Source organism: Chanos chanos, chromosome 11 (assembly GCF_902362185.1).
Source record: "Chanos chanos chromosome 11, fChaCha1.1, whole genome shotgun sequence".
NCBI classification, from domain to species: domain Eukaryota; kingdom Metazoa; phylum Chordata; class Actinopteri; order Gonorynchiformes; family Chanidae; genus Chanos; species Chanos chanos.
Window position 1 is genome coordinate 16661644 of NC_044505.1, and position 25761 is coordinate 16687404.

The 25761-nt window shown below is 38.6% G+C and overlaps 1 protein-coding gene across 1 annotated transcript; it reads left to right on the forward strand.

Annotated features, from left to right (window-relative positions):
- Nucleotides 1–2160: 2160 nt before the first annotated feature.
- On the forward strand, nucleotides 2161–14329 carry LOC115823727 (beta-1,4 N-acetylgalactosaminyltransferase 2-like). The gene is made up of 10 exons (XM_030787754.1): nucleotides 2161–2243; nucleotides 8004–8144; nucleotides 9074–9180; nucleotides 9966–10003; nucleotides 10558–10738; nucleotides 11845–11931; nucleotides 12192–12373; nucleotides 12603–12746; nucleotides 13536–13764; nucleotides 14148–14329. The coding sequence occupies exons 1-10, from the start codon at nucleotides 2161–2163 to the stop codon at nucleotides 14327–14329; spliced, it is 1374 nt and encodes a 457-aa protein (XP_030643614.1).
- Nucleotides 14330–25761: the final 11432 nt, after the last annotated feature.

Consider the following 25761-nt stretch of genomic DNA (forward strand, 5'->3'; position numbering starts at 1 on the left):
AGAAGAAATGCAGAACAGAAAATAGCTAATAAAATGCCACCATGAAATATAGAACTTTCCAATGAAATCTTACCTTTCCTTTTTTTCTCTAAAGATTCACAGCAGGAGTAATATCCAGCAAGTCACTTGCCATTTACTCTTTTTCTTGGACCAAGTGCTAAACCATCTGTAGAGTCAGAAGCTACTTCCACAAATAGCTGATTCCTGAAGTTTTCTCATGTCATAAGTACAATATGAATATACAGTACATAATGTGTACATAAATAATCAATGTCTGAATAACTAAATGAAGTTTATCATTTATTCATTTTTTTTTACACCAAGTGCTAAGCCATTTGCTACTTCCACAAATAGCTGATTCCTGAGGTTTCCTCATGTCGTAAGCACAGTTTGAATATACATAATGTGGACATAAATAATTAATGTCTGAAGAAGTGAATACGTGAATGAAGTTTGAATAACAGCAATTTTTAATAAAACAACCATGCTGGTTTCGTTGGTCAGAGCTGGTACACCAGCTTGATTCAGCTGGTTAGCGCTGGCTGACATTTTGGCCAAGCTGTTTGGGATGGGGTCAAACTGGAACCAGCTTGATCCAGCTGGTTAGAGTTGTCAGACCATCCTAATGAAGCTGGTATGGATGAGGTCAAGTTGGTAGAAGCACCTTGGTGGCAGTGAGGCCAGCTTGATAATAAATGCTGTCTGTACTTGCATCCATCCTCCCTCTCAGTTCATAACAGTTTTGTTTTTGAATTATTATTTTGGCAACAAATAGTATTCATGACCAAAAGAGTGTGAAAGAGCCATATTTTTGTTGTTGATGTTTTTTTTTTCTTACCAATTTGATCTTTTTTTTTTTACATTAGTCCGACTGAGAAAAGAAGAACAGCTCAAACCAGCTTGAATTCTCAGCTGGTTCAGCTGGTCAAGAGCTTAGTTGGGTGGTAAACTATTTTGCTTTAACTGGTCAGACCTAGTAGACCAGCTTGATTTAGATGGTCATCACTGGCCAACATCTTGGCCAAGCTGTTTGGGATGAGGTTATACTGGTAGAATGGCTTGATCCAGCTGATCAGAACTGTCAGACCATCCTGGTTAAGCCTCTGTGGATGAAATCAAGTTGGTAGACCAGCTTCACCAAGGTGGTGGCAGTGAGGCCAGGATGATCCAGCTGGCATGACTGGCAGACCAGCTTGGCCAAACTCTGAAATGTATAATCTCTATTTGAACATACGCTGTAGATTCAGGGGGCTGACCATATTTGCAATGTAGTAGCACATACATGCAGGTGTCTCCTAATATCTGAAGTGCTCCCAGTCACCATTCTCTTTGTGTTTTCATGATTTTATTAGACTTCTTCCTGTTGAATAGAAGAACAATAATAACTGAGAATTCTATTGTATTGAACAACGCTTCTGTAATAACTTAGTGTATCTTTCATACCTTCATATAACATTCATGCCTTTATGTAATCTTCCTGTTGTATTTTCTTATAGTATCATTTGCTAAACTATAACGTTTGGGTTGTACCCTACAGTGTTTAACACCAGTATAATGTGATTTCTGTAATACTTCTATGATTTTGCATTAATTTTGCTACAGAAAATGTATTTGCTGCTGGGTTTCAATTGCATTGATTATTGATGCCTCAAACAGCTGAAATTAAGTTTCTCATTTGAAAACTGAAGTTAGTGTATACAGGCAAGGATATAATTAAGCTGATAAAACAGCTTGATCAACCTTGAGGACAATTTGCCTGACTTCCTTTTTTTTCCTAAAGATTCACAATAGGAGTAATATCCAAAAAGTCACTTATTATTTATTCTTTTTCTTGGACTGAGTGCTAAACCATTTGTAGAGTGAGAAGCCTCTTCCACAAATAACTGATTCCTGGAGTGTTCTCATGTCATAAGTACAGTATGAATATACATAATGTGGACATGACTAATTAATATCTGAATAAGTTAATGAAGTTTGAATAACAGCAATTTTAAAAAAAATCAACCATGCTGATTTCAGTGGTCAGAGCTAGTAGACCAGCTTGATTCAGCTGGTTAGTGCTGGCCAAAGTCTTGGCCAAGCTGTTTTAGATGAGGTCAAACTGGAACACCAGCTTGGTCGAGCTGGTCAGAGTTGTCAGACCATCCTAATGAAGCTGGTATGGATGAGGTCAAGTTGGTAGAATGGCTTGATCCAGCTGATCAGAACTGTCAGACCATCCTGGTCAAGCTTGTGTGGATGAGGTCAAGTTGGTAGACCAGCCAAGGTAGTTGCAGTGAGGCCAGGATGATCCAGCTGGCATGACTGGCAGACCAGCTTGGCCAAACTCTGAAATATATGATCTCTATTTGGACATACACTGTAGATTTAGGGAGGTTGACCATATTTTTTATGTAGTATCACATATATGCAGGTGTCTTCTAATATCTGAAGTACTACCTGTCATCCTAACCCTACCAGTCCCTAACCCTAGCCTTAACCCTAACTGAGAATTCTACTGTATTGTGTAATGCTTTTGTAATAGCATACTGTATCTTTCATACTTTCATATAACATTTATGTCTTTATATAATCTTCCTGTTGTATTTTCTTATAGTATCATTTGCTAAACTATAACATCTGGGTTGTACCCTATAGTATTTAACACCAGTATAATTCTATGATTTTGTAGTAATTTTGCTACAGAAATGTATTTGCTGGTGGGTTTCAATTGCATCGATATCAATGCCTTAAATTGCTGAAATTAAGTTTGTCATGTGAAAACTGAAGTTAATGTATAAAGGTAAAGTTATAATTAAGCCGCTAAAACAGCTTGGTCAACGTTGAAGACAATTTGATTGACTTGACTGCTTGCTGTAATGTTGAAAGAGTGGAATCTTATGCTGACTTAGACTAAGTGTATTATTTTAGGTTAAATCTGTCCTTCTTACATAAGTTGGTCCACCATCAGTAACTTCAGTGGGTGAATTTGAACCCTATTAAGTTGAGTTAAAACTGCCATAATAGATAAAGTTGAGCCAATCCTTTTACATTTTGTTGTATGGACAAAATTGCTTTATTCTGAAAATCTATAAAACGCTTTCATGAGTTTCTCTGATGTTCTCATTGTTCTATTCAGAAATTCACAGTCAATTTGTTCTCTTTCCAGCAGGGTGACGGGCTCTTCTGCAATTGCTCTGACCTTTGGAACATGAATATATTTTTATGAAGTCTTGATATTTCACCCTTATCGGGAGGAAGCGGTATTTATAGTTTTGCTGAGGGGCCGCATGGAGTTGGAGTGGAAAACAGCCCCATTCCAAGCTCACGAATTCATTCATTCATTCATTCATTCATTCATTCATTCATTCTCTAAACCGCTTATCCTAATTAGAGTCGCGAGGGTTGCTGAAGCCAATGGGCTCTTTGGGCGACAGGTGTGGAAACACCCTGGACAGATCGCCAGTCCATCACAGGTCAGACACACAGACAAACACATTCACGCACACGCTCACATCAAGGGGCAATTTAGCATTTCCAATTCGCCTTACCTTGCCTTTGGACTGCGGGAGGAAACCAGAGCTCCCGGAAGAAACCCACGCAAACACAGAAAGAAGATGCAAACTCCACACAGAAAGGTCGCCCCACTTATGTATAGCTATATCCTTTGGCACTTATAAGTTTAAATGACTCCATTTAGCCTATCTGAAAACAAGAGTCTAGATGGCGACATTATATTCGTTAATAATGAACAGAAAACATAAAACATAGTCGTTTTAACCGACACTCTTTCATAATGATTAATGAAGTAAGGGATAATGTATAGTCCGCCGGTCATTATGGAAAAAAAAATCGACAGGACGAGCAGGACCTCGACGCGCAGCGGAGTGGTCTTGTTTTGTCCTGAAGGAATTTATTGTTAATGACCGGCGGACTATACATTATGTCACTTATTATACGGCTACTTGCCAAAATTATATAAGAAAACTCATACAATATTTTATTTCAGTGATTTCATTGCCTTTCCGTGGCTTCGCTGAGAAAAATAGTCCTTCGAGCAAATAGAACTTTAAAGATGCAGGTGTTGCGTAGCAACGCATTAGGCTACCCTCAGACTCACCAACTTGCTGCAAATTAATAGGCTAAGCATTCTGTTTGATATTAAACTAAATGTTTCCATTAATGCTGCAGTTTGAGACAATTAATGACACAAGCCTCCCATTTTATCTGTCATTAATTTCCACCTGTTCCCGTTAATTCGCCTTGATTAACGATAAAGTAACAATTCGCAGGGTAATTAACTCCAGTCGCGTAAATAGAGCAAATGATTACCAGTGTCATTACGTGGTAGTATTACTTCTCTGTACTTAACTGTGTAGCATTTGTTATAGACTACTCACACATTCTTGTAATTTGTGGTTGATTGTGTTTTTCGTTCTCTGCCCGACGCCAGGGAATATTGTTAAATGCGGTCGTCTGATTTGCAAGATTCTGCCGTTTAAATGTTCGCGAAACGCCACGGATTGTCTGAAGCTTGTGCCCTATAGCAGAAGCTACAGCCTGAAATTGTTCAACAAGAATGACAATGATCTGAATGCGTATTGGAAAACTAAACCTTCAGTGTGTTTTACTTTGTCGCTTCCTTGTGTTACGAAATTCAGATTTAAAAAACGGAAGTCAAGATACTGAAATCGGTCTTAATTTATGAGAATAAACTTTAAGGTTATTAAAAAAAACAGAAACAAAAACAAAAAACAAAAAAACAAAGCAACAACAACAACAACAACAAAGCAAAAAACAGAATCTTTTATCTGTATAATGCGTCAGTGCTGAGTGCAATGTTCAATAAAGTTAAGCACACAGGCCTCAACTAGTTTGCAAAAAACAGCAATTCTATCACCAAATGACACTGATAATTATTTACTCTGTTTACGCGAATTGTTCGTTTTATTGTTAATCAAGGCGGATTAACATGAACAGGTGGAAATTAAGGATTGATTTCTGGAGGTGGTTTGTGCTTCCTCTGTTTCCAGCTCATCAGCCGCCAATGGTTTTTATAGACAACTAAAATTAACATCATAGATTGTTCTTATATTTTACATACCGTGCAAGTCCTGACTCTCAATGAAAGTATGTTTATCGTCCACAGTGTCATATGTACTATATCTCTATAGAAAACCCATGTGGCAGTGTGCGTGAACTCAGCGGCTTCTATAACGCCCGCTTAACAGCGCTACTCATTTGTCAATATGTCAATGACAATAAACGTGTACCTAACCTTGAACTAACAGTGGATATGCATTCCTTGATTTTACAGCAAACTTGGGGGGGAAAAGTAGTATGTTGAAATTCATTTCACCCTTGCAACCACACGCACAATACATGACAAATAAACTTTATGACCTAGGAACACCGGATTTCTCTAGTATCTTACCGACCTAAACGGTCTCACATATATATGAATTAAGCCACGTCAAGCTGATTCTTTATCATGGCTTTCGTGGAGAGGAAAACGCTTAACATGAAAATAAATGTTTGATCTCTTTCGGCAGTCGGTAGTGTTAATGACAAATGAACGGTTGTCATCGTACATTAGGTTACGTAAAGCTTTTTTTCAGAATAGGCGTTTTAAGAATGTCTCAAAACAAGTGCGGAGGTATCAAACAAACTCTAAGCGGCGCACATCTGTTAATTTTTATGGAACACCTGTATACGTTTCAAGAAACTGAGTGCTTGTATTTGCAGTGCACACCCACAACCCATGAGCCCATGTCCACAACCTCACATCAGCGATCACTTTCACTTTGTCACACTCACTACACTATGCAAGAGTGGTGCCTCCTGCCCATGATACGGTGCTTGTTCATGATCCAGCCAGTATTGTAGAGTGTTGTAGAGTATGGTCAGGTAGCTTTGTAGATGACGTGTCCTTTCTCAGGTTTATGATGGTGACTCAACACTCTATAGCTGGTACCACACACATCACAATTTCCCCGGTGGTGACCTCCAACTTGAGGTGACTTCTTTAGGATACCATCCACAAGCTTACATAATTAGTTTTTCACATACCCGACCTCCAAACAGGGAACTGATGAAAATATGGAATATTTAAAAGCAAGTTAAATGAAAAGCGATAGAGATATGCAAATACAATAGGTGTTAAGTCCTCTATGGCTGTCTAGGGGTTCATATTTTTATAGGATTCATAGACATGCTAGGAGGCATGGGATGTCTCCAGCAGAACTCTATTTGGTGAAGATACACATTATTCTCTTTAAAACTATTAATGGTGTATTTGTGAAGGTATAGAAAACAATTACAGCTCTTTTATGCTTGGCTTTTTTCAGCCATCCTGTGTTCAGTTTTCTCTCTAGATCTTGGTACTTAACAGAATGTCTGCCTTGTCTCTGTATTATTTTTTCTTTCAAATTTGCGTCATCTGTGAAGATTTTCAGAATGAAGACCCGGTACTCTAGGGTTCTGAGTGCTTTTGTAGTGGTGCTCTGTCTCACAGCTGTTTTAATTTTCACCCTAATGGGGGTGCCTTTTTCTGTCAGTGGATCACCAACTTCAAGGTAGGCAAATTTTGCTTGAACATTTTTTTTTTCTAATAATCAGTGTGCCATGGTTTAATGGATTTATGTTTTTCAGCCTATTCTTTGAACAACCCATGCCATGACCATGTTATGCTCTGCTACACCTAGTTCATCTCAGAATGGATTATCAAGCTCTTGATTCACTGAGTGAAAAACAGTGTTATGTGTTTGTGATTTTTCCAAACTTTCTGGTAGTCAGAAAAATGATCAGTTTGTTGAGGGTTTTTTATTACAGAGGCAGTTCCTTGTTTTCTCAGGTAATGACTGTGTAATGTTATTTATAAATACATTATAAGAACAGATACTAAGCATGGATCATCTTATTAAGCAAGAACTAAGCATGCCAAATCAATCTTTGTCCAGCTATTTCCATCAGTTTCTCAAAACTGGAAAATTATAGATTCCAATTTCAGATAGAAATGACAAAGATAATTGCGACCCTAAGGGAACTCATGTAAAGGTTTTTGACATATTGAATTAGTAATTGCTACATGATTAACAACATTGCCATGATACTGATTGATTATTTTCTTATCTTAAAGTTATTCCAGTGGACGAAGTGAAGCAAGAAATGTTGGACGTAATTCTCAAGATATTGCTTTTCCCCAAGCAATGTATGTAATGTGATAGATGATTTAATAAATGATATTATGAAGCTAATAAGATTATGATGACAGTAATTAAAAACAATTAAACACCCACTGCAGAACACATCATGTCAATTTAGGTCACGTAAGTTATATAATAATGTTAAGTGCATATCAAAATGTATTTAAAGTTCCACAAATTTTGACCTCAAAATCCATCATAAACTTTCAAGTATGCATAAATTACATTTGACATGTGAAAAGAAAAGGACTGTGCTTTTAACATATCCAAATATTTATCTAAAATTAAAAATAAAGAAAAGGTATATACTTACTCATAATGTACATTATATCTGAAGCTATTTCAGTTCTGTTTTTAGACTTTAAGTGGTTCATTATGCTCTATGTAGCTCTGTGAAGTCAATTCAGTTCCATTATTAGACTTTTAACTGTTCATTATGTTCTATGAACTTCTATGAAGTTATTTCAGATCTATTCAAAGTGTTCATGAAATGCCTCTCAGGGGAAAAATCATTTCTCAAATCAGCAGGGAGTATTTGGGGAACTTCTTGCTTTTGTATTCTTTAAGCCTCTGGTGAGGCTTGTTATAATTTAAACTTTGGTTTGGGTGTCTTGAGCCACACGGGTGCAAAGGCCATGTCTATTGTATATATTTAATTAATCAGTAATTATCAAAGGTCGGAGATTCTATGGGTTTCAGAGGTTGTGACACAAGTCACCCTACGATCTTTGTTTGGAAGTTTGTCTCGGAAAAATGAACCTGAAGCTCTGTTTATTGCTCTGAGACTCATCTATGTTGTATTTGACATCTATCCCTTAGAAGTAAGAAGATGAACAGTTTCCGACGCACCGCATGCTCTTGCGCAGGGCAAACTACTTCCTTAATGAACAGTGTGCCAAAGGACCAAATTGAACAAACCTTGAAACGCAGAGCGGAGGAGTACAGAAAACACCAGATCAGGTGTGAAAAACTCAAATCTCATATAATGTTATTTAAACACTAGACAGTTTTTAGAGATTGGACACTAAATGGTTGCATACACACAAGTGAGAAAACTTTCTTTCCCACAAAAATTGTCCCATGCATAGACTTTTTGTACACCCATCAGATCATATACAATTTCTCAACATTGTAGTAATGCAATTACAAGATTTAAGTTTAGTAACCTGAGCTTCATGTCCCACTCTACTGACTCCCACAATTAGCCATAAATGTATTTTGAAACACCCACATTAATGTCATTTTGCATGTCAACCTGGTTTTATCATGCAATTTAATAAAAGAAGGCAAAATAAGGGTTGGCTACAAAGAGGTGCGACTTAGCAAATTATCAAATTCATATCACATGTTCTTTGGAAGTTGGTCTTAAACACTTGTTTCCCATAAAACGATTCCTACAAAATCTATGGTCTAATCTCAGCTCTACTATCTTAGCCAGTGGTAGCAGAGCATAAAGAAATGCAGTTGGCTATGCTCTTTTGGGAGGGTATGTGGGACAGGACCATTCTCACTCTTGCTACATAATGTTAGTCATTGGTGGTCTGATGTAAATTGTGCTGTGCATTATTTCACACACAATACTGTACAACTCCAAGTGTGAGCCCAGTACTTGACATGTGATTGCAGAAGCACACAGTTACTTTACTTACCTTGGCTGAAGTGAATGCCATGCACTGGGGGGACCTATGAGGGTACTTGCATATCCCAGATTGGGAAAAAAGGAGACACAAAATCCAAGACTTTGATGAATTAAAAAGTCAAAGGAGAGACTTGATGCTCAGATGATAACAAGATGATGACAAAATTGATTTAAAAGCAGGCTATGCTGTGTTGAGTGAAATAAAGTGTTAATTTAACTTTGTATTTTTTTAATCCACAAATTTGTCTAGGATGAATGCAAACCTGGATGTCCTACTCATAGCTCCCTCTCACTCCGTTCTTCAGTATCCTATTCACGGCTTCACAGTTGAACCTTTGACAAAGAGCCTGATTCCAGGTATTCTTTCCTGTCACAAGTCATCCATAAAGTTCTTTACACTAATTAAAAATGTCTGGAAGATTTTAAACAATTAATATTTTACCACTGCATTACTTTGCTATTAAGGTTTGTTGGCAAAGAAAAATCCAGACAATTGGTAATGTAGCTCAAATAAAATGACTGGTATAACTAGACAGTTTTTATCACAGTGATATGTCGGGGTGTAAAGGTTTTGTACCTACACCAAAAAACTTGATTCCTTGGTTCGATTCAGAGTATGTATTCTATGCTTATGCTTTCTCTAAGCATAACATCTTTAATGACAGTGTTGACCCAGTAACTATTTTAAGCAAGAACAAAACACATATAATGAGTACTCAGATCAAAAATAGTATAAGTATCTAAAGAGATGAACAAACATAAATGATTAGGATATCTAACCTCTAGGCTTTTTGAAAGGGAAGCTTGTTTTTTCTTATATTCAGGTTGCTGTGCATTGATCAGAAAATGTATTGCATTAGCAAATTTAATACAATTGCTTGTATCAAATTTGTTCGTGTCGTGGTGAATCTGTATGAGTAAAAAGGTGAAACTTTAAGCTTGATTTTTTTCCTCTACCCAAACTGTGATACAAACTGAACCTTGGCCCAAAAACTGAGGTACAAACCAAACTGTCAGGAGGGTGAAATGTTACATCTGTAATGACAAGTCCAGTTTAAAATATAACTTTTTTAGAAACTCTTAAAAATACATTGTGAATCTTCCTGCTGTACTTTAAATGTATCTGATTACTATTGTTACAGGCTTAGCTGTGCATGCACAAATCAGGACACTTTACAAGGTGCGTGTATGAGAAAATATGCTCAGTTGTCTTTGATTTGATTGGGAAAAGGAGGGATTTTTCACTGAAGGTTAAGGGGTTGTTACCTTTTAGGAAAAATGAACAAATTTGATAGATTGAAAAATAACTCAAGACAGGACCCAAGGAGAGGGCGTTTTAATGAGATACATCATCATTTCTATCACTCTGCACATGGATTGATGTATTAATTCTAGACAGAGGCTTAAGCCTAGAGCTTTGGAATGCACAGTAGCAGGAAAGCACATATATCTTCAGAAATTTATCTTACACTCATACATATCATCCTCATATTATTTATTATTTATTCATTTATGAATTCACACTTGTCCCTTTTATTTCTTATCTCTAAAATTGCAGCCAAGATAAATACACACACACACACACACACACACACACACACACACACACACAATCCAGCCCTTAACATATAATCAGTTGAAATATTACCACATGAATCAACCAGGATATTGTGAGGCGGTTTGATCACATGACTGTTAAGGTACATCATTGCTGAGGTAATGCTGTGCTCTCAGGTCACATTGAGTGTGTCCAGAGGTATTCTGTCTGTGGAGGGCACAACAGACATGGACCTGGTGGAGGGCCAGGGTCAAAATAAACTGAGCATCTCGACTCAAAATCTGAACCGTCTGAATCTTCTGCTGAGTCAAGTGTCTTACACCAGCACCATCTACCACATCAAGACCAAGGACTTTGGTAAGACACAGGCTTTGTAAACACCAAGCCTACTTTGTTTCACTAACTGTTCACTCAGGGGTGATATACTCACCAAATATTGGCTTCATTTAACTAGAACAATAAAGAGTTTGGGAGGTCCATATCACTTAACCACAACTTATCCCCATGATTTATTGGGCCTCATCTTTGTGTTCTTCCAGATACATATCATTGACTAAGACTGGAAATCCTGAGCCATGTCAGTTTTTAATAAATCTTCCTCTGCCAGGAAGTTACTATGTTTTTTATACATGCACATTCACATATCTTTTTCCACTAGCTCTTTATATTAATCATAGAGCATATGCTTCTGTCCTCCATTGCCAATTTCATTTGACTTCATTCACTACAGTATGTATGCAAGAGGTGTGGATGCCCCTTGAAGTTCGGGGAAGTGTTAATCTAAACTCAGTTCAAGTATTTTTATTTTTTTTTAATGAGTTTTAAACTGTGTAGAATAAGTGACTTGCTAGTCTTGTTCTAATAAGCGGTGTGTCAGCCTCTTGTCACAGCTGATCTCCTGAGTGCGAATGCACAATGCAACAACTCAGCTTCTGAAACCAACGCAAAATGGCAAATATTTGTCCCTAGTAAACATGACATTTTCATAAGCGTATCTTAAGCACAGTGATAGACACGTGTTTACAAGTGAAATCTTAGTGACTAGACTGAAATATAGTGGTGAATTTGCTAGATGAAAATAAAAAAAATCAGAAGTTTCAAATATTGAAAGATTTCAAATGATGTTCTCCCACAATATTACAGTTACAACAAACTTTTGCACTGATGCACTTGGCATGTTGGAATGGTATCAAAGCTAAGTAAAACCCTCATTTGTGGTGTAATTTTGATGCAAGAGGACAAAGAACCTTTCTAGCAGCATTGTAAACACTGCAAACACTCTTCGAGTTAAATCTGTTTGCATCAGCCAAATGAATTAAATGTGGCCATAGTGAAAATAACGCAGAAGAGGAGGGACAACAAATTTTTCCTATGTCACTTCGACTTCACAATAGATGAGAAGTGCTGGCCTGCACAGTCTTAAATGAGTACTGACACTCCAGTTTTAATCTTGTCTGTTTCAGCGCATTTCATATTTGAAGACAATGATGTCATCTTCCCCATTATCATTAAGAGGACTTCAGGACCCGTTCTGTATGATCCTGGAACAGGTCTGACCTCATGATGTCTTTTCCTATATTAGCGCAAACACTGATTTTAGGGTCATGCCAGAGTATCTCTTTGTTTTCTCTTTCAAATAACTGTTTCTTTAGCTGGAAAGCCTAATGATACGACTAAGACTTAACATGTTTGGTGATTTTTTTTCTCAGTGTTCTCAGTGAATCATAAGTGGTCTTATTTTTGTTAAGCAATTCCATAAAGCAATATTTGAATCCAGTTTACAGAAATCTTTCCATTTTCCTCTCTGTAGATGTCAGCTCCCAAGTGACAGTTACAACCAAGACATTCTTGAGGTATAAGGAACTGAATGTTCTAATTGACAGTATTCGGAAGTATTACAAGGACATCAAAATAATTGTTGCAGATGACAGTTTAAACCCAGAAAGTGTGAATGGCTCTAACATTGAACATTACGTTATGCCTCCAGCTCAGGTAAATTTAAGTTTGATATCTTCGATTTATATGTTTGTGAAGACAGAAAAAACTTGTGTGCCCATAAATTTGTACAAACTAATGTGATGAAATAATAAGCAAGATCCTAAAATTGTGTAACTATGTCAAACACAACCCTAACCAGTAAATCTATTTCAAGGGAAATTGCTTCTTTGAACACTAAATTTACCCTCAAATTAATGGTAAACCCTTCTGTTTGATACTTCAGGGCTGGTTTGCTGGTAGGAATCTTGCTATCTCTCAGGTAACCACCAAATATTTCCTGTGGGTAGACGATGACTTCCAGTTTACCAGTGAGACCAGAATTGAGAGTTTTGTGGAGATCATGGAGGCTGTGCCAGAGCTGGACATTGTGAGTGATTCAGGCAATCACTGCATGTGACTCCAAATTTGAATTCTGGGTACAGCACTCTCGAGGTATGAGGGCAAGCATTGTCCAGATATTTTAAAACATTTAGGACAAAAGCCTGCTAGCAGTGATTCTGGCATAGGGTCCTCATGGAAACTGTCAAAGTTCAGGGATGGAAGAGGCTGGCAAAGGATTGTCACCCCATCACCACAATAGCAACTCCCACTGGTTGGCCAAAGGTGCCAGATTAGTGGTGACCAATTCTGTGGGGGTGTAGCATGAACCTCCATGTGCTGCTGAACCTCCTCTGCAGTCTGGTGAAAAGTGGTTGGCAACTCCACATGCAGACAACACCCTCCCTTACCTGTGTGGGAGTTGTGCAAGCAGTGGAGAAAAGAAATACGAGAGAACTGGTTATGACTAAATTGGGAGAAGAAAGGATACATGGCTAAAAAAAACAACAACAACTGGATAGTGCACTGATGAAAATTTGAATGAACATTATTTTATTTATAAAAATAAGGCTCTTCCATGAAACTCTTGGTTTCTGCCAAAATGTCTGCTTCCGACAGACTTCTACTAAATTCTCATTCCCAAAAGATGCTGAACAAGCCAGATCCAACAGTAGGCTACATGTCTCATTTGTTATGGTTTTAGTTCAATTACACAATAAATCATTATGAATCCTCAGTTTATTTCTCTAAATATTCAATCCTGACCTCACCATACTGATCTCAGTCCATCTCCACTGATAACAGCACTCCTCTCATCTCTCTTCTCACATATGATCAGGTGGGTGGAGCTGTGGGTTCAAATGCATTCTACTTCACACTAGTGTATGAAGAGGGCGACATCAATGAAGGAGGCTGTCTCTCCAGGTTTTTTGGCAAAAGACACCAGCCTCTTCCTGGATACCCAGACTGCTCCCTTGTTGATGGCGTTGTCAACTTCTTCTTGGCCCGCACAGATTCAGTGCGAAGGGTGGGATTTGACCCTCTCCTGAAAAGAGTGGCTCATAGTGGTAAGTTTTAAAGACACATATAAAGACAGCATCATTTAGTCCCTAGTATGGGCATATTAATAATTAATCACTGATGATTACAGTTGTTGCGAGTTTTAACTGAGTGACACTTTCTCTGAGCAGTCTGAATGATACTATGTCCTTTGCAGTTGAAAAAAAAAGTTTGTTATAATTTCTTTGATGCCATTGGGAGGTTTTTCCTTTAATGTAATTGAAACTGTTAACATAGCTTAGAGACATTTTAAAAGAGAATTAATAGTATGTCACTAAAATATGTACCTGTAGTAAGATCCATAATGTACTTGATAATTATACATGGTTCTCATCCACATCTAACCTCCTTTTTATGTTATGCCTTTTCTTTCACTTTCTTCTTCATTAAGAATTCTTCATGGATGGCCTCGGAGATCTGTTGATTGCCTCATGTGGCAGTATCAAAGTGGGTCACCAACGTAAAGTTACCTATGGCAAATACAGTCAATACAGGACACAGAAGAAAAGCGATGGCATAAGGAAATTGGCCCTGCATTTTTTCAAGAATCATTTAAAATGCGCCAAATACTGAAAAACTGAATTTGTTGTTTTCTGTTTACAGTAATCATGTCTGCTTATAACCATGCCCACCCCTCGTGTCCATTTGGTACTGTCTTTCCATTGTTTCATCGATGCCTTGTATTCCTTGGCTTTATCAGGTGATTATTCAATCACTGCATTCACCTGTTTTTGTTAATCAAGTCCAGTTTCTGTTTAGTATAAATATCACTGCTCTTTCTTTGTTTCGTTTGTGAAGTCCTGAATTTAACTGAACAAATGTTACCTCGTTATTCGAAAACAATGTTTGCTCTATATGTTGTTAGGTTGGCTGTTGATGGTTTTCATGTAAACAAGGTTGGTGAAAGGGTTAACTAAAAGAAACATGCACAGCATAGAAAATTTACCCCACAGTAGTTTAAAGACGGATTCTCAAACTCTTTTTTTGGATTTCAGTAAAATAGAAAATTGCAGAAGGTGTGGTCACCTGCAAAACAAATGATCACTGTTACAATATAAAGGGGGGGGTGTGAATTATAACAGAAATGGAACCGTTTGCGTCAGGAGAGGATTCACTGTTGACAGTAAAATGGAAATGCTCATTCACTGTGAAACTGAAACAGACATGCTCAGACTCAGATATGCTTTATTGTTGAATGCGATGTAAACATGCAAATCTGAGGAGTACTCTACCTAAATTCAGCTGTACAATAATTCTACCAAACAATCATCACTCAGCATCGCAGGTTTACTAATCACCAGTCTGATAACCCTAATTCTGCACACTTGCCTTCACTTTAGATTTCCCTGATGCCTTTCACTATTTAAACCACTCCTCTGCATCAGTCAGTGCAAAATAAAGTAACAACAGTAATAAACTCTTTTATCTCATCAATTCCATTTAAGCAGTTCTTAACAGTGGACGACTTAGCATGGCTAATAAGTGCTGAAAGTAACTTTAAGCACAAGATGTCCCTTATATTTATATACTTAAAGTATATCTTTGTCTCCAAAGGGCATTCAAATCTTCATCTTATTCACGATAAGGTCATCAGTCTTGACAAAAAAAGGCTCCAGTTATTCTGAGGTCTGTGCCAATCCCAGAGGTGGCTCCTAACAAGAAAACATACCAGTTGTGGACATTTAAGCACAAACAAAAAGACCCAAAAGAAGAAATTTGTGAAATACACTTGCAATAATAAGACAAAACTGAACAGGAGAGCAGCTCTTTTGCCTCATCAGGTCCACTAAACCGTCTTAACTGTGGACGGCTTAGCATGGCTAATTCGTGCTGTTGATAACTCTGAATACAGGATGTCTAATAGGGTGTATAACCAGTATTTCATCGAGAGATCATGAGGTGGAAGCCATCTCATAACCTCTAACTTTTTGGCCGCTGTCATGCCTGCCAACCACAATTTTCATGTTCTCTCTATAATGGAAATCTTTGAGTCATCAAGTGAGAGGTGTACAGCAGGATCAATAAGGAATTTAGTGCTTGTTAATTTAGATATTGTATTAACTACATGGTTCCAGAAAGTGAATGTCTCAGGAGAACCCCATAAAGTGTGCATGAATGTGCCTACCTTACCACATGAGCAAGATGTACAATAGGGATGAGGAGCTAGTCCCATCAAATATCTTTTTTGGGGGATTAAATAAATGCGGGGCAGCACGGTGGTGTGGTGGGTAGCGCTGTCGCCTCACAGCAAGAACGTTCTGGGTTCCAACAGACATCCCCCCGGCCAGGTGGCCAGGGTACCTTCTGTGTGGAGTTCACATGTTCTCCCCATGTCTGCTTGGGTTTCCTCTGGGAGCTCTGTTTTCCTCCTACAGTCCAAAGACATGCAGTTTAGGCAAATTGGAGACACTAAATTGCCCCTAGATATGAATGTGTGTGTGTGAGTGTGTTTGTCTGTGTGTCTGCCCTGTGACGGACTGCCGACCTGTCCAAGGTGTTTCCCCGCCTTTCACCCTATGAGCGCTGGGATAGGCTCCAGCATAGGCTCCCCGTGACCCTACTTAGGATAAGCGGCTTAGATAATGAGTGAGTGAGTGAGTAAATAAGTTTGGTGGCATATGTTAAAATGAATAAAATGGTGATTAAGATTTCTTGATGAACATGCAATGTTGTCCCAAATAGTTTCCCAAGGGCTGATCGTAACCTGAAATAATGAAAGACAGAATGATTAGGGACACCGTAATGAGAGACTCGATCTTGGAAGCTTAATAAAGAATCTCCTCCATTTATATCGCTTAGCATATCTATGCCTCTATATGCCCATGGGCCTCATGTAAATCGTTTGTTCCCTGACATAAATAGCGGTTTAAAACCCCTGATCTTCCTGCTTCCCTATTTGATGTTGGTTACAATAAAATTGTAAATGACTGACACTCTCCCTCTGACTCTTCTTTGATGCCTTATAATCAGTTGGTCAAAAAGAATCTTATTACATGTTGTTGGCAGAGGGGTGAGAGCCACTGCCACTTTGACTTTGTTGGCCAAAGTGTCATTTGACCCCCAGGAATTAATGTTATGGTGATGATGATTTTTTTGTTGTTGTTGTGAACATGCTGTTATTGTAGTGTGATATTATGTGGTACAGTGTGGTTTAGTGTGGTGAAGTGTAGTATAATGTGGTACAGTGTGGCACTATGTGGTACAGATAGTAGACCCACTTCCAATCTACTACCCAAATACAGTACCACCTGCAGGGAAGCATAAATTACTGCTCTACAAAAGTAATTTGTGCTGACTTGGTGGGGGCAACTGTATAATCTAGCAACCACTTTTAAATAATGTGTAGTGAATCTATCGACTTTCAACTGGGAAAAACAGCAAACCCCCCCCCCCAAAAAACAGTGTATGAACAGTAGACAGTGTGTAACCAGGTACTGTGCAAAAGGTAGGGAGTCCAATATAATAACGTGCGCTTTGTAGAACTGTATCCAGCATGTAAACATTTACCCAGAGTGCAACATGTTATGTACTTGGATCAACTAGCCATAGTGTGCACGTGTTGAAACACTGGCAGCTATGGAAAGATCTCCTTGTACCTTTTACAAAGTGGCTGTGCATTGTCTTTAATTGTCCAATAAGAGGCTGTGCAAGTGGAGGGAACTGTGGGTCTGAGGGGGGGTGTCGAAGCAGGGTGTGAAGAATAGAGTTCAGAGAGGATGGGGGCAGCATGGTGTTCAGGAGCCGGACTGCTTGGGGGAAGAAACTATTGCACAGTCTGACAGACCTGCTTCTGATGCTGCAGAGCCTTCTCCCAGATGGGAGGGGGGTGAGCAGTCCATGGGAGGGGTGACAAGAGTCAGCTACAATGCTGGTGGCCTTGCGGATGGCTCGGGAGGTGAACATGTCCTGTAGGCAGGGGAGAGAGGTGCCGGTGATCTGTTCTGCGGCTCGCACAACTCTCTGGAGAGCTCTGCAGTCAGAGGTGTGACAGTTCCAATACAAGATAGAGATGCAGTTGGTCAGGGCGCTCTCAATGGTGCCCCTGTAGAAGGTTGTGAGGATGGGTGTGGGGAGATGCACCTTCAGCTATCAGAGAAAGTGCAGGCGCAGCTGGGCTCTCTTGGCCAGGTTGTCTGAAGCAAGTTTTAAAAATAATATTATCCATCACTTGTTCTGTGGATGTGACAGACAGGTTCAAATGACTTAAATCTATTAAGCTGTGTAGACTAAAACTGTCTTCATAAATTCTCCAGACTTAAAGGTTTTGAAATACAACATGTAATCTAATTTGGAGTTATGTAAACTAAAAGCGTTTGATTAATTTCAAATCACTTTTGTATTAATTAATATGAACTCCAGATTATTAAATCATTATAATTTTAAATCAGTATGACTCCCTTTTTCCAGTTATGAATGTTAGTAACTCATTAGTAAACGCTGATGTGTTTTACACTTTACAATAAAATCTGAGATTCAACAGAACAGACAGATGAAAAGTACAGCAATAACTTTATTCTGCCAAATAGTGAGCCCACATCGATGTGTGAAAACTTGTTTATAATTTCTTATTAATGGTTCATAAAGTCTTTACAACTTAATTAATAACCTAATTGTAAGCCATTTATGAATCTTTTATAAGGGTAGTCTTATTGTAAAGTGGTGCCCTGTTAAGTCATAACTGCCTGCTCCAATCATCCGTTTAACATTACAAGCCCCTGTTCTGGAATTTGCTGACCTGCAACCTCATTACATACGTCACACAGACAATACTACTGGCTTTAACACAGCATCATACCAAGGTCACACAGACAAATGTGCATTATAACATTGGTAAGAAGAGGTCTGTGTTTCTGTCAGGCTAATTCTCCTGCAGATAAATTGGAATTCTTAGTCCTTAAATGGACTGTAACTGAAAAGAAAATTCACAACTCCCTCATTGTTCTGACTGCCAGTAGCCCTCTTCACTACATATTAACATCTGCAAAACTTGATGCCATTAGCGACAGATGGCTTGTTCCTCTGTAAAGCTTCTCCTTCAACTTTTATTATCACTGTGTTGTTTTGTAATTTGCTCACTGGGCTGGCACCTACTGCACGCCTGGCTGGCCTAGAAGGGGTCTCCTCTCTCTGTGGTCCTTCTCAAGATTTCTCCTATTTTTCCCTAGCGTCTGGGTTTTTTGAGGAGTTTTTTCTTGCCTGCTATGAGGATCAAGTCAGGGGGTGTCACCCTGCTCTGTTTGTTGTAATCCTCTGGGCATGTAAAGCCCTTTGAGACTGTAAACAGTGATATTGGGCTCTAAATAAACTTAAAATTAAACTTAAACTTGCATTACAGAACAAGGAAGCAAAATCTGGATTCTGATTAGAAATGGATGAAAAGAGTTGGAAAGGGCTGACCCCAGCATCAGGGAAGTAATCCATCAGCTTGAGTCAGGTGATGGCCCTTCTCCAACAGTAAAGCATGAAATTCCTGAAACAAACTTCCCTTTAAGAGAATGGCATTACAGAATGTTCTCAACAAAAAGTGATAGAAAGATCAACAGACTGATAAGCAGCTGGTGGTACCAGAATGTTTGCATAGTGTTATTTTCCAAAGTCCATACAACAACATGGGGCATAACGGCATGGAACGCATCCTTAACCACATCAAGCTCTAGATTTTACTGGCTCTATATAGCCGTTGAGGTAAAGAATAGACCTGAAGGCCAGCAATGAGTGTATATGGAGATAAGTCTTTCCAGGAAAGAAAGAAACCCTTGTAGACCACTCTAGCCGGTTTGAATGAGTTTTCTCTCTCTTGAACTTGACAGAAGTAACACCAAGGTCATCATGATCATCACTGACAGTTTCACTCCTAGGTATGGATGTCTCGAATGCTTACAAAGTCCGTGAATCAAAAAGAGCAGAACAAAGCCATGTCGTTCATTCATTCATTCATTTTCCAAGCCGCTTATCCTAATTACTGTGAGTTGTTAAAGCCTCTCAAAGCTCATTGGAGCAACACCCTGGACAGGTCAGCAGTCCATCACAGGGCAGACACACAGACAAACACATTCGCAGTATCACCAATTCGCCTGACCTACATGTATTGGGAGGAAACCGGAGCTCTATAGAATCAATGGAAAACACATCGCTGATTGGTTTGGTAGACAAATATATTTGGTGGGTCATTTATTGAATCCTCAGGGTAATAATATAGCTCGTTTAATTTTGCTGTCACAACTAAAGAATTCTCTCTTGTAATAGCGTTGCTTCCTTAATGGTTGCTTGACTTTACATAAAGATGTTCCCATCTTCCCCTACTTTTTTAATGAATATGTGTTGTTTGGATTCCTAAATTATTATAGAATCCTTGAGAAACAAGTATGCATGATCAATTTAATAATTATTTTGACGAAACTTTATATACAGACGAATAAATTTGCTAAACTCTCTTTTTTTCTGTTTTCTTCAATGAAACATAACAGTACATGTAAAAAAAAATGTAACAAGAAAGCCATAAAAACTGAAAGTGGATGAATCACACTCAGGGTCTTTATATAACGATTGTTCCTGTTTGTAATGTACATTTATCTTACTCATTTATATCATATTTTTGTATTTATTTGTTTATCTTTAAAACCCTCTAGCAAACTGGTCCATATCTGTTACAATTCAAATCTCAAAAAATAAATTAAAAAAAGATGTAATTTGAGTTTAACATATGTTTTAAATAAAGTCATTCATGTCTATAATTCATTAAATATGTTTTGTAACAAGTTCATCTGTATGTAGTGGAGTATGTGAGTATGTGATTGCTGAGAGGGCAGATACTCAATGACTCCTCTTGCCACCGTGTATATTTTCCACAGCTCTGATGTATGCGGTACATTCCTATGCATTTACCTCACACACCCTTTACAGAAAAGCCTATTACGTTAAGAGCCGTTACAGAAATCTTCCAAGCATATTTGTCTGAGGGAAGGGTTTTTGTTGTGTAGCTGCTGATTCAGATATCTTTCCTAATCTGCAAATAAACATATTAGTACATGTAGTTTGGCCTTTTTTCCAGCAGAGAGAAGAAAGAGAGAGAAAGAGAGAGAAACAAAATATGTGCTGTATGATCTATAAATCCTACTATCTTGCCAAATATTCTAGCTTTTAATGCTTTATTTATGTGAATGCAACTTTCTCTGACATGTCTTTTACAGAGGTATTTAAAAAGTACAATGGTCAGAAAAAGTATGTGAACGCTTAGGAATTACGTAGTTTTCTACATTAATTGGTCACGAAATCTGATCTGATCTACATCTAAGTCACAAGAATAGACAAACACAATGTGCTTAACCTAATACAACACAATCATAATATTTCATGTCATTATAAAATACACCCATTAAACATTCACAGTGGTGGTGGAAAAAGCAAGTGAACCCTTAGGCCAATGACTCCAACAAAAGCTACTTGGAGTCAGGAGTTAGCAAACCTGGAGTCCAATCAGTAAAACAAGATTGGAGTGAGGTGTAGAGCCACTTTGACTTATAAATTAATGCTCAAACTTTTTGAGTTTGTTTTTTCCTGCTAAGAACTCCCCAGCGATCGACACTGCAATCAGCATCGAGGGATCTGTGGTGTTCCCCACCACAGCAGCCAAAAACCTTGGCGTAACCCTCGACAACCAGCTGACCTACTCCGGTCACATCGCGGCAGTCACTCGATCCTGCAGATTCTCCCTATACAACATCAGGAGAATCCGCCCATTCCTCACACAACAGGCGCCCCAGCTCCTGGTCCAAGCGCTTGTCATCTCCCGCCTGGACTACTGCAACGTGCTACTGGCTGGCTTGCCGGCCTACGCCATCAGGCCGCTCCAGCTTGTGCAGAACGCCGCTGCACGCCTGGTATTCAACCTCCCTAAGCACTCTCATGTCACTCCACTGCTTACTGCGCTTCACTGGCTTCCAGTAGCAGCCCGCATCCAGTTCAAGACACTGGTGCTGGCCTACCAGGCCACAAGAGACTCCGCCCCATCATACCTTCAGTCTCTTATAACTCCGTACACCCCAATTAGGACCCTCCGCTCTACGACCTCTGGACAACTGACGGTCCCCTCACTCCGGGAACCCGGCAGCCGCTCCTCCCGACCACGCCTCTTCTCCGCCATCGCCCTGAAATGGTGGAAAGACCTCCCCCATGCAGTCAAGACTGCGGAATCTCTTACCATCTTCCACAGGAAACTGAAAACCCACCTCTTTAGAACCCACCTGTCCCCCAATGCCTAACCTCTCTTTCCTAAAAAAAAAACAAAAAAACTTTGTCTTGTATCTGTGTTTGTCAAAGTATTCCAGGGGCGCAATGCGAAGGGGCAATTTGACGCTCAGTCTTATTGTGATCTCTGCTCACAAGGTATTAGAAATCCGACTGATGCACTGATTGTAAGTCGCTTTGGTAAAAAGCGTCTGCCAAATAACAAAATTGTAATTGTAAAATTGAGTTTGCTATTCAGAAGAAGCATCTGCTGATGTGAACCATGCCTCGCAAAAAAAGAGATCTCCACAGAACTATGATCAAGAATTGTTGATTTGCATAAAACTGGAAGGGGTTACGAAGTAATCTCAAAGACTTTAAGCATTCACCAGTCTACAGTTAGACAAACAGAGATCCAATCCAATAGAGATGCTGTTGAATGAACTCAAGAGAGCAGTTCACACCACACATCCTAAGAATATGGCTGAGCTGAAGGAAGAATGGTCCAACATTCCTCCTTAATGTTGTGCGGGTCTGATCAGCAGCTACTGGAAGTGCTTGTTTGAGGTCATTGCTGCCAAAGGAGGTTCGACCAGTTATTAAATCCAAGGGTTCACTTACTTTTTCCACCACCACTGTGAATGTTTAATGGATGCGTAAAAATACTAAATATTATAACTGTTTATGTGGTATTAGGTTAAGCACATTGTGTTTGTCTGTTTTTGTAACTTAGGTGTAGATCAGATCACAATTATTGTAGAAACCTATGTAATTCCAGTGGGTTCACATACTTTTTCTTGCCACTGTATTTTGATGCATATTATTTCTTCAGTTCTTTAAGATTCCAAGAGACTAGAACAATGTATTTTATACTTCCATCGTTAATCACAATCCCTGATGACAATATCCATGAACATGATCACTGTTTTCATTTCACTGTATCTTAATAACGCACCAAGATTTTTTTGTATGACATGATTTAACTCTCCCTGCAAAAATTCAACAGTGGTGAACAGGGACGCGCAGACGTTGATGGCAGAGGGGTGAGAGCCACTGCTTCTCTGACTGTACTGGCCAAGATGTCTCTTGTTTCCAATGAAAAACTATTATTATTTTTATTGTTGTTGTTGTTGTTGTTACTGTGTATTGTTGTACGTGATGTTGTTATATTTTTACATTGCTGTATGTACCATGAACATTGCTGAACAGTCTTACAATTTGTAATCTAGAGTTTTCTTTTCTAAAGAGCTGTGGGGAAAGAACACAGAGTCAGACTGGAAAACTATGGCCTATGCAATTCCTCTGATGCAACACAAACTACAATATCAATGAACTTTCCTTTGGGGTGAACTTCCCTTGCATCTCTTAGTTTGTGATATCAATGAAGTCCCATAAGGTATCATGGGGGTAATGAGTTGAAACACAAACACGTGCACACACACACACACACACATGCACATGCACACACACGTTTGAATTCAATCAGGGTCATATTTCTCTTTTCTGTCTCGGTTTTCCCACAGCTCTGATATATGGGGGACATTCCAACCTACTTATATCTCACGCCCTTTACAGTAAAGCCGTTACAGAAATCTTCAGAGCATCTATGTCTGAAGACATTTCTTCTGTTGTTGTGCAGCTGCCGATTTGAATCTGTTCCATAATCTTCAAATACAATCAAGGTTTTTAACCCCCATCTGGGAAAAGCTCAGCCCGTATACTGTCACAAACAAGGAAACAGGTGCATTTAGTTTGGCCTTTTCACAGCATGAGAGAGATACAATATATTCACTGTTTATATCATATGTTCTAATATCTACTGACCCGCCAAATATTTTAGGTTTTAATGAATTATTTATGTGAATGCAACTTCCTCTGATAAGTCCTTGATAGAGGTATTTAAAAGGTATTTTGATGTTGTGTATTTTTTTCTCAGTTCATTACAAACTAGAATATTTGGCAAGATAGTAGGATTTATAGATCATACAGCACATATTTTGTTTCTCTCTCTTTCTCTCTCTTTCTTCTCTCTGCTGGAAAAAAGGCCAAACTACATGTACTAATATGTTTATTTGCAGATTAGGAAAGATATCTGAATCAGCAGCTACACAACAAAAACCCTTCCCTCAGACAAATATGCTTGGAAGATTTCTGTAACGGCTCTTAACGTAATAGGCTTTTCTGTAAAGGGTGTGTGAGGTAAATGCATAGGAATGTACCGCATACATCAGAGCTGTGGAAAATATACACGGTGGCAAGAGGAGTCATTGAGTATCTGCCCTCTCAGCAATCACATACTCACATACTCCACTACATACAGATGAACTTGTTACAAAACATATTTAATGAATTATAGACATGAATGACTTTATTTAAAACATATGTTAAACTCAAATTACATCTTTTTTTAATTTATTTTTTGAGATTTGAATTGTAACAGATATGGACCAGTTTGCTAGAGGGTTTTAAAGATAAACAAATAAATACAAAAATATGATATAAATGAGTAAGATAAATGTACATTACAAACAGGAACAATCGTTATATAAAGACCCTGAGTGTGATTCATCCACTTTCAGTTTTTATGGCTTTCTTGTTACATTTTTTTTTACATGTACTGTTATGTTTCATTGAAGAAAACAGAAAAAAAGAGAGTTTAGCAAATTTATTCGTCTGTATATAAAGTTTCGTCAAAATAATTATTAAATTGATCATGCATACTTGTTTCTCAAGGATTCTATAATAATTTAGGAATCCAAACAACACATATTCATTAAAAAAGTAGGGGAAGATGGGAACATCTTTATGTAAAGTCAAGCAACCATTAAGGAAGCAACGCTATTACAAGAGAGAATTCTTTAGTTGTGACAGCAAAATTAAACGAGCTATATTATTACCCTGAGGATTCAATAAATGACCCACCAAATATATTTGTCTACCAAACCAATCAGCGATGTGTTTTCCATTGATTCTATAGAGCTCCGGTTTCCTCCCAATACATGTAGGTCAGGCGAATTGGTGATACTGCGAATGTGTTTGTCTGTGTGTCTGCCCTGTGATGGACTGCTGACCTGTCCAGGGTGTTGCTCCAATGAGCTTTGAGAGGCTTTAACAACTCACAGTAATTAGGATAAGCGGCTTGGAAAATGAATGAATGAATGAACGACATGGCTTTGTTCTGCTCTTTTTGATTCACGGACTTTGTAAGCATTCGAGACATCCATACCTAGGAGTGAAACTGTCAGTGATGATCATGATGACCTTGGTGTTACTTCTGTCAAGTTCAAGAGAGAGAAAACTCATTCAAACCGGCTAGAGTGGTCTACAAGGGTTTCTTTCTTTCCTGGAAAGACTTATCTCCATATACACTCATTGCTGGCCTTCAGGTCTATTCTTTACCTCAACGGCTATATAGAGCCAGTAAAATCTAGAGCTTGATGTGGTTAAGGATGCGTTCCATGCCGTTATGCCCCATGTTGTTGTATGGACTTTGGAAAATAACACTATGCAAACATTCTGGTACCACCAGCTGCTTATCAGTCTGTTGATCTTTCTATCACTTTTTGTTGAGAACATTCTGTAATGCCATTCTCTTAAAGGGAAGTTTGTTTCAGGAATTTCATGCTTTACTGTTGGAGAAGGGCCATCACCTGACTCAAGCTGATGGATTACTTCCCTGATGCTGGGGTCAGCCCTTTCCAACTCTTTTCATCCATTTCTAATCAGAATCCAGATTTTGCTTCCTTGTTCTGTAATGCAAGTTGAAGGAGAAGCTTGAC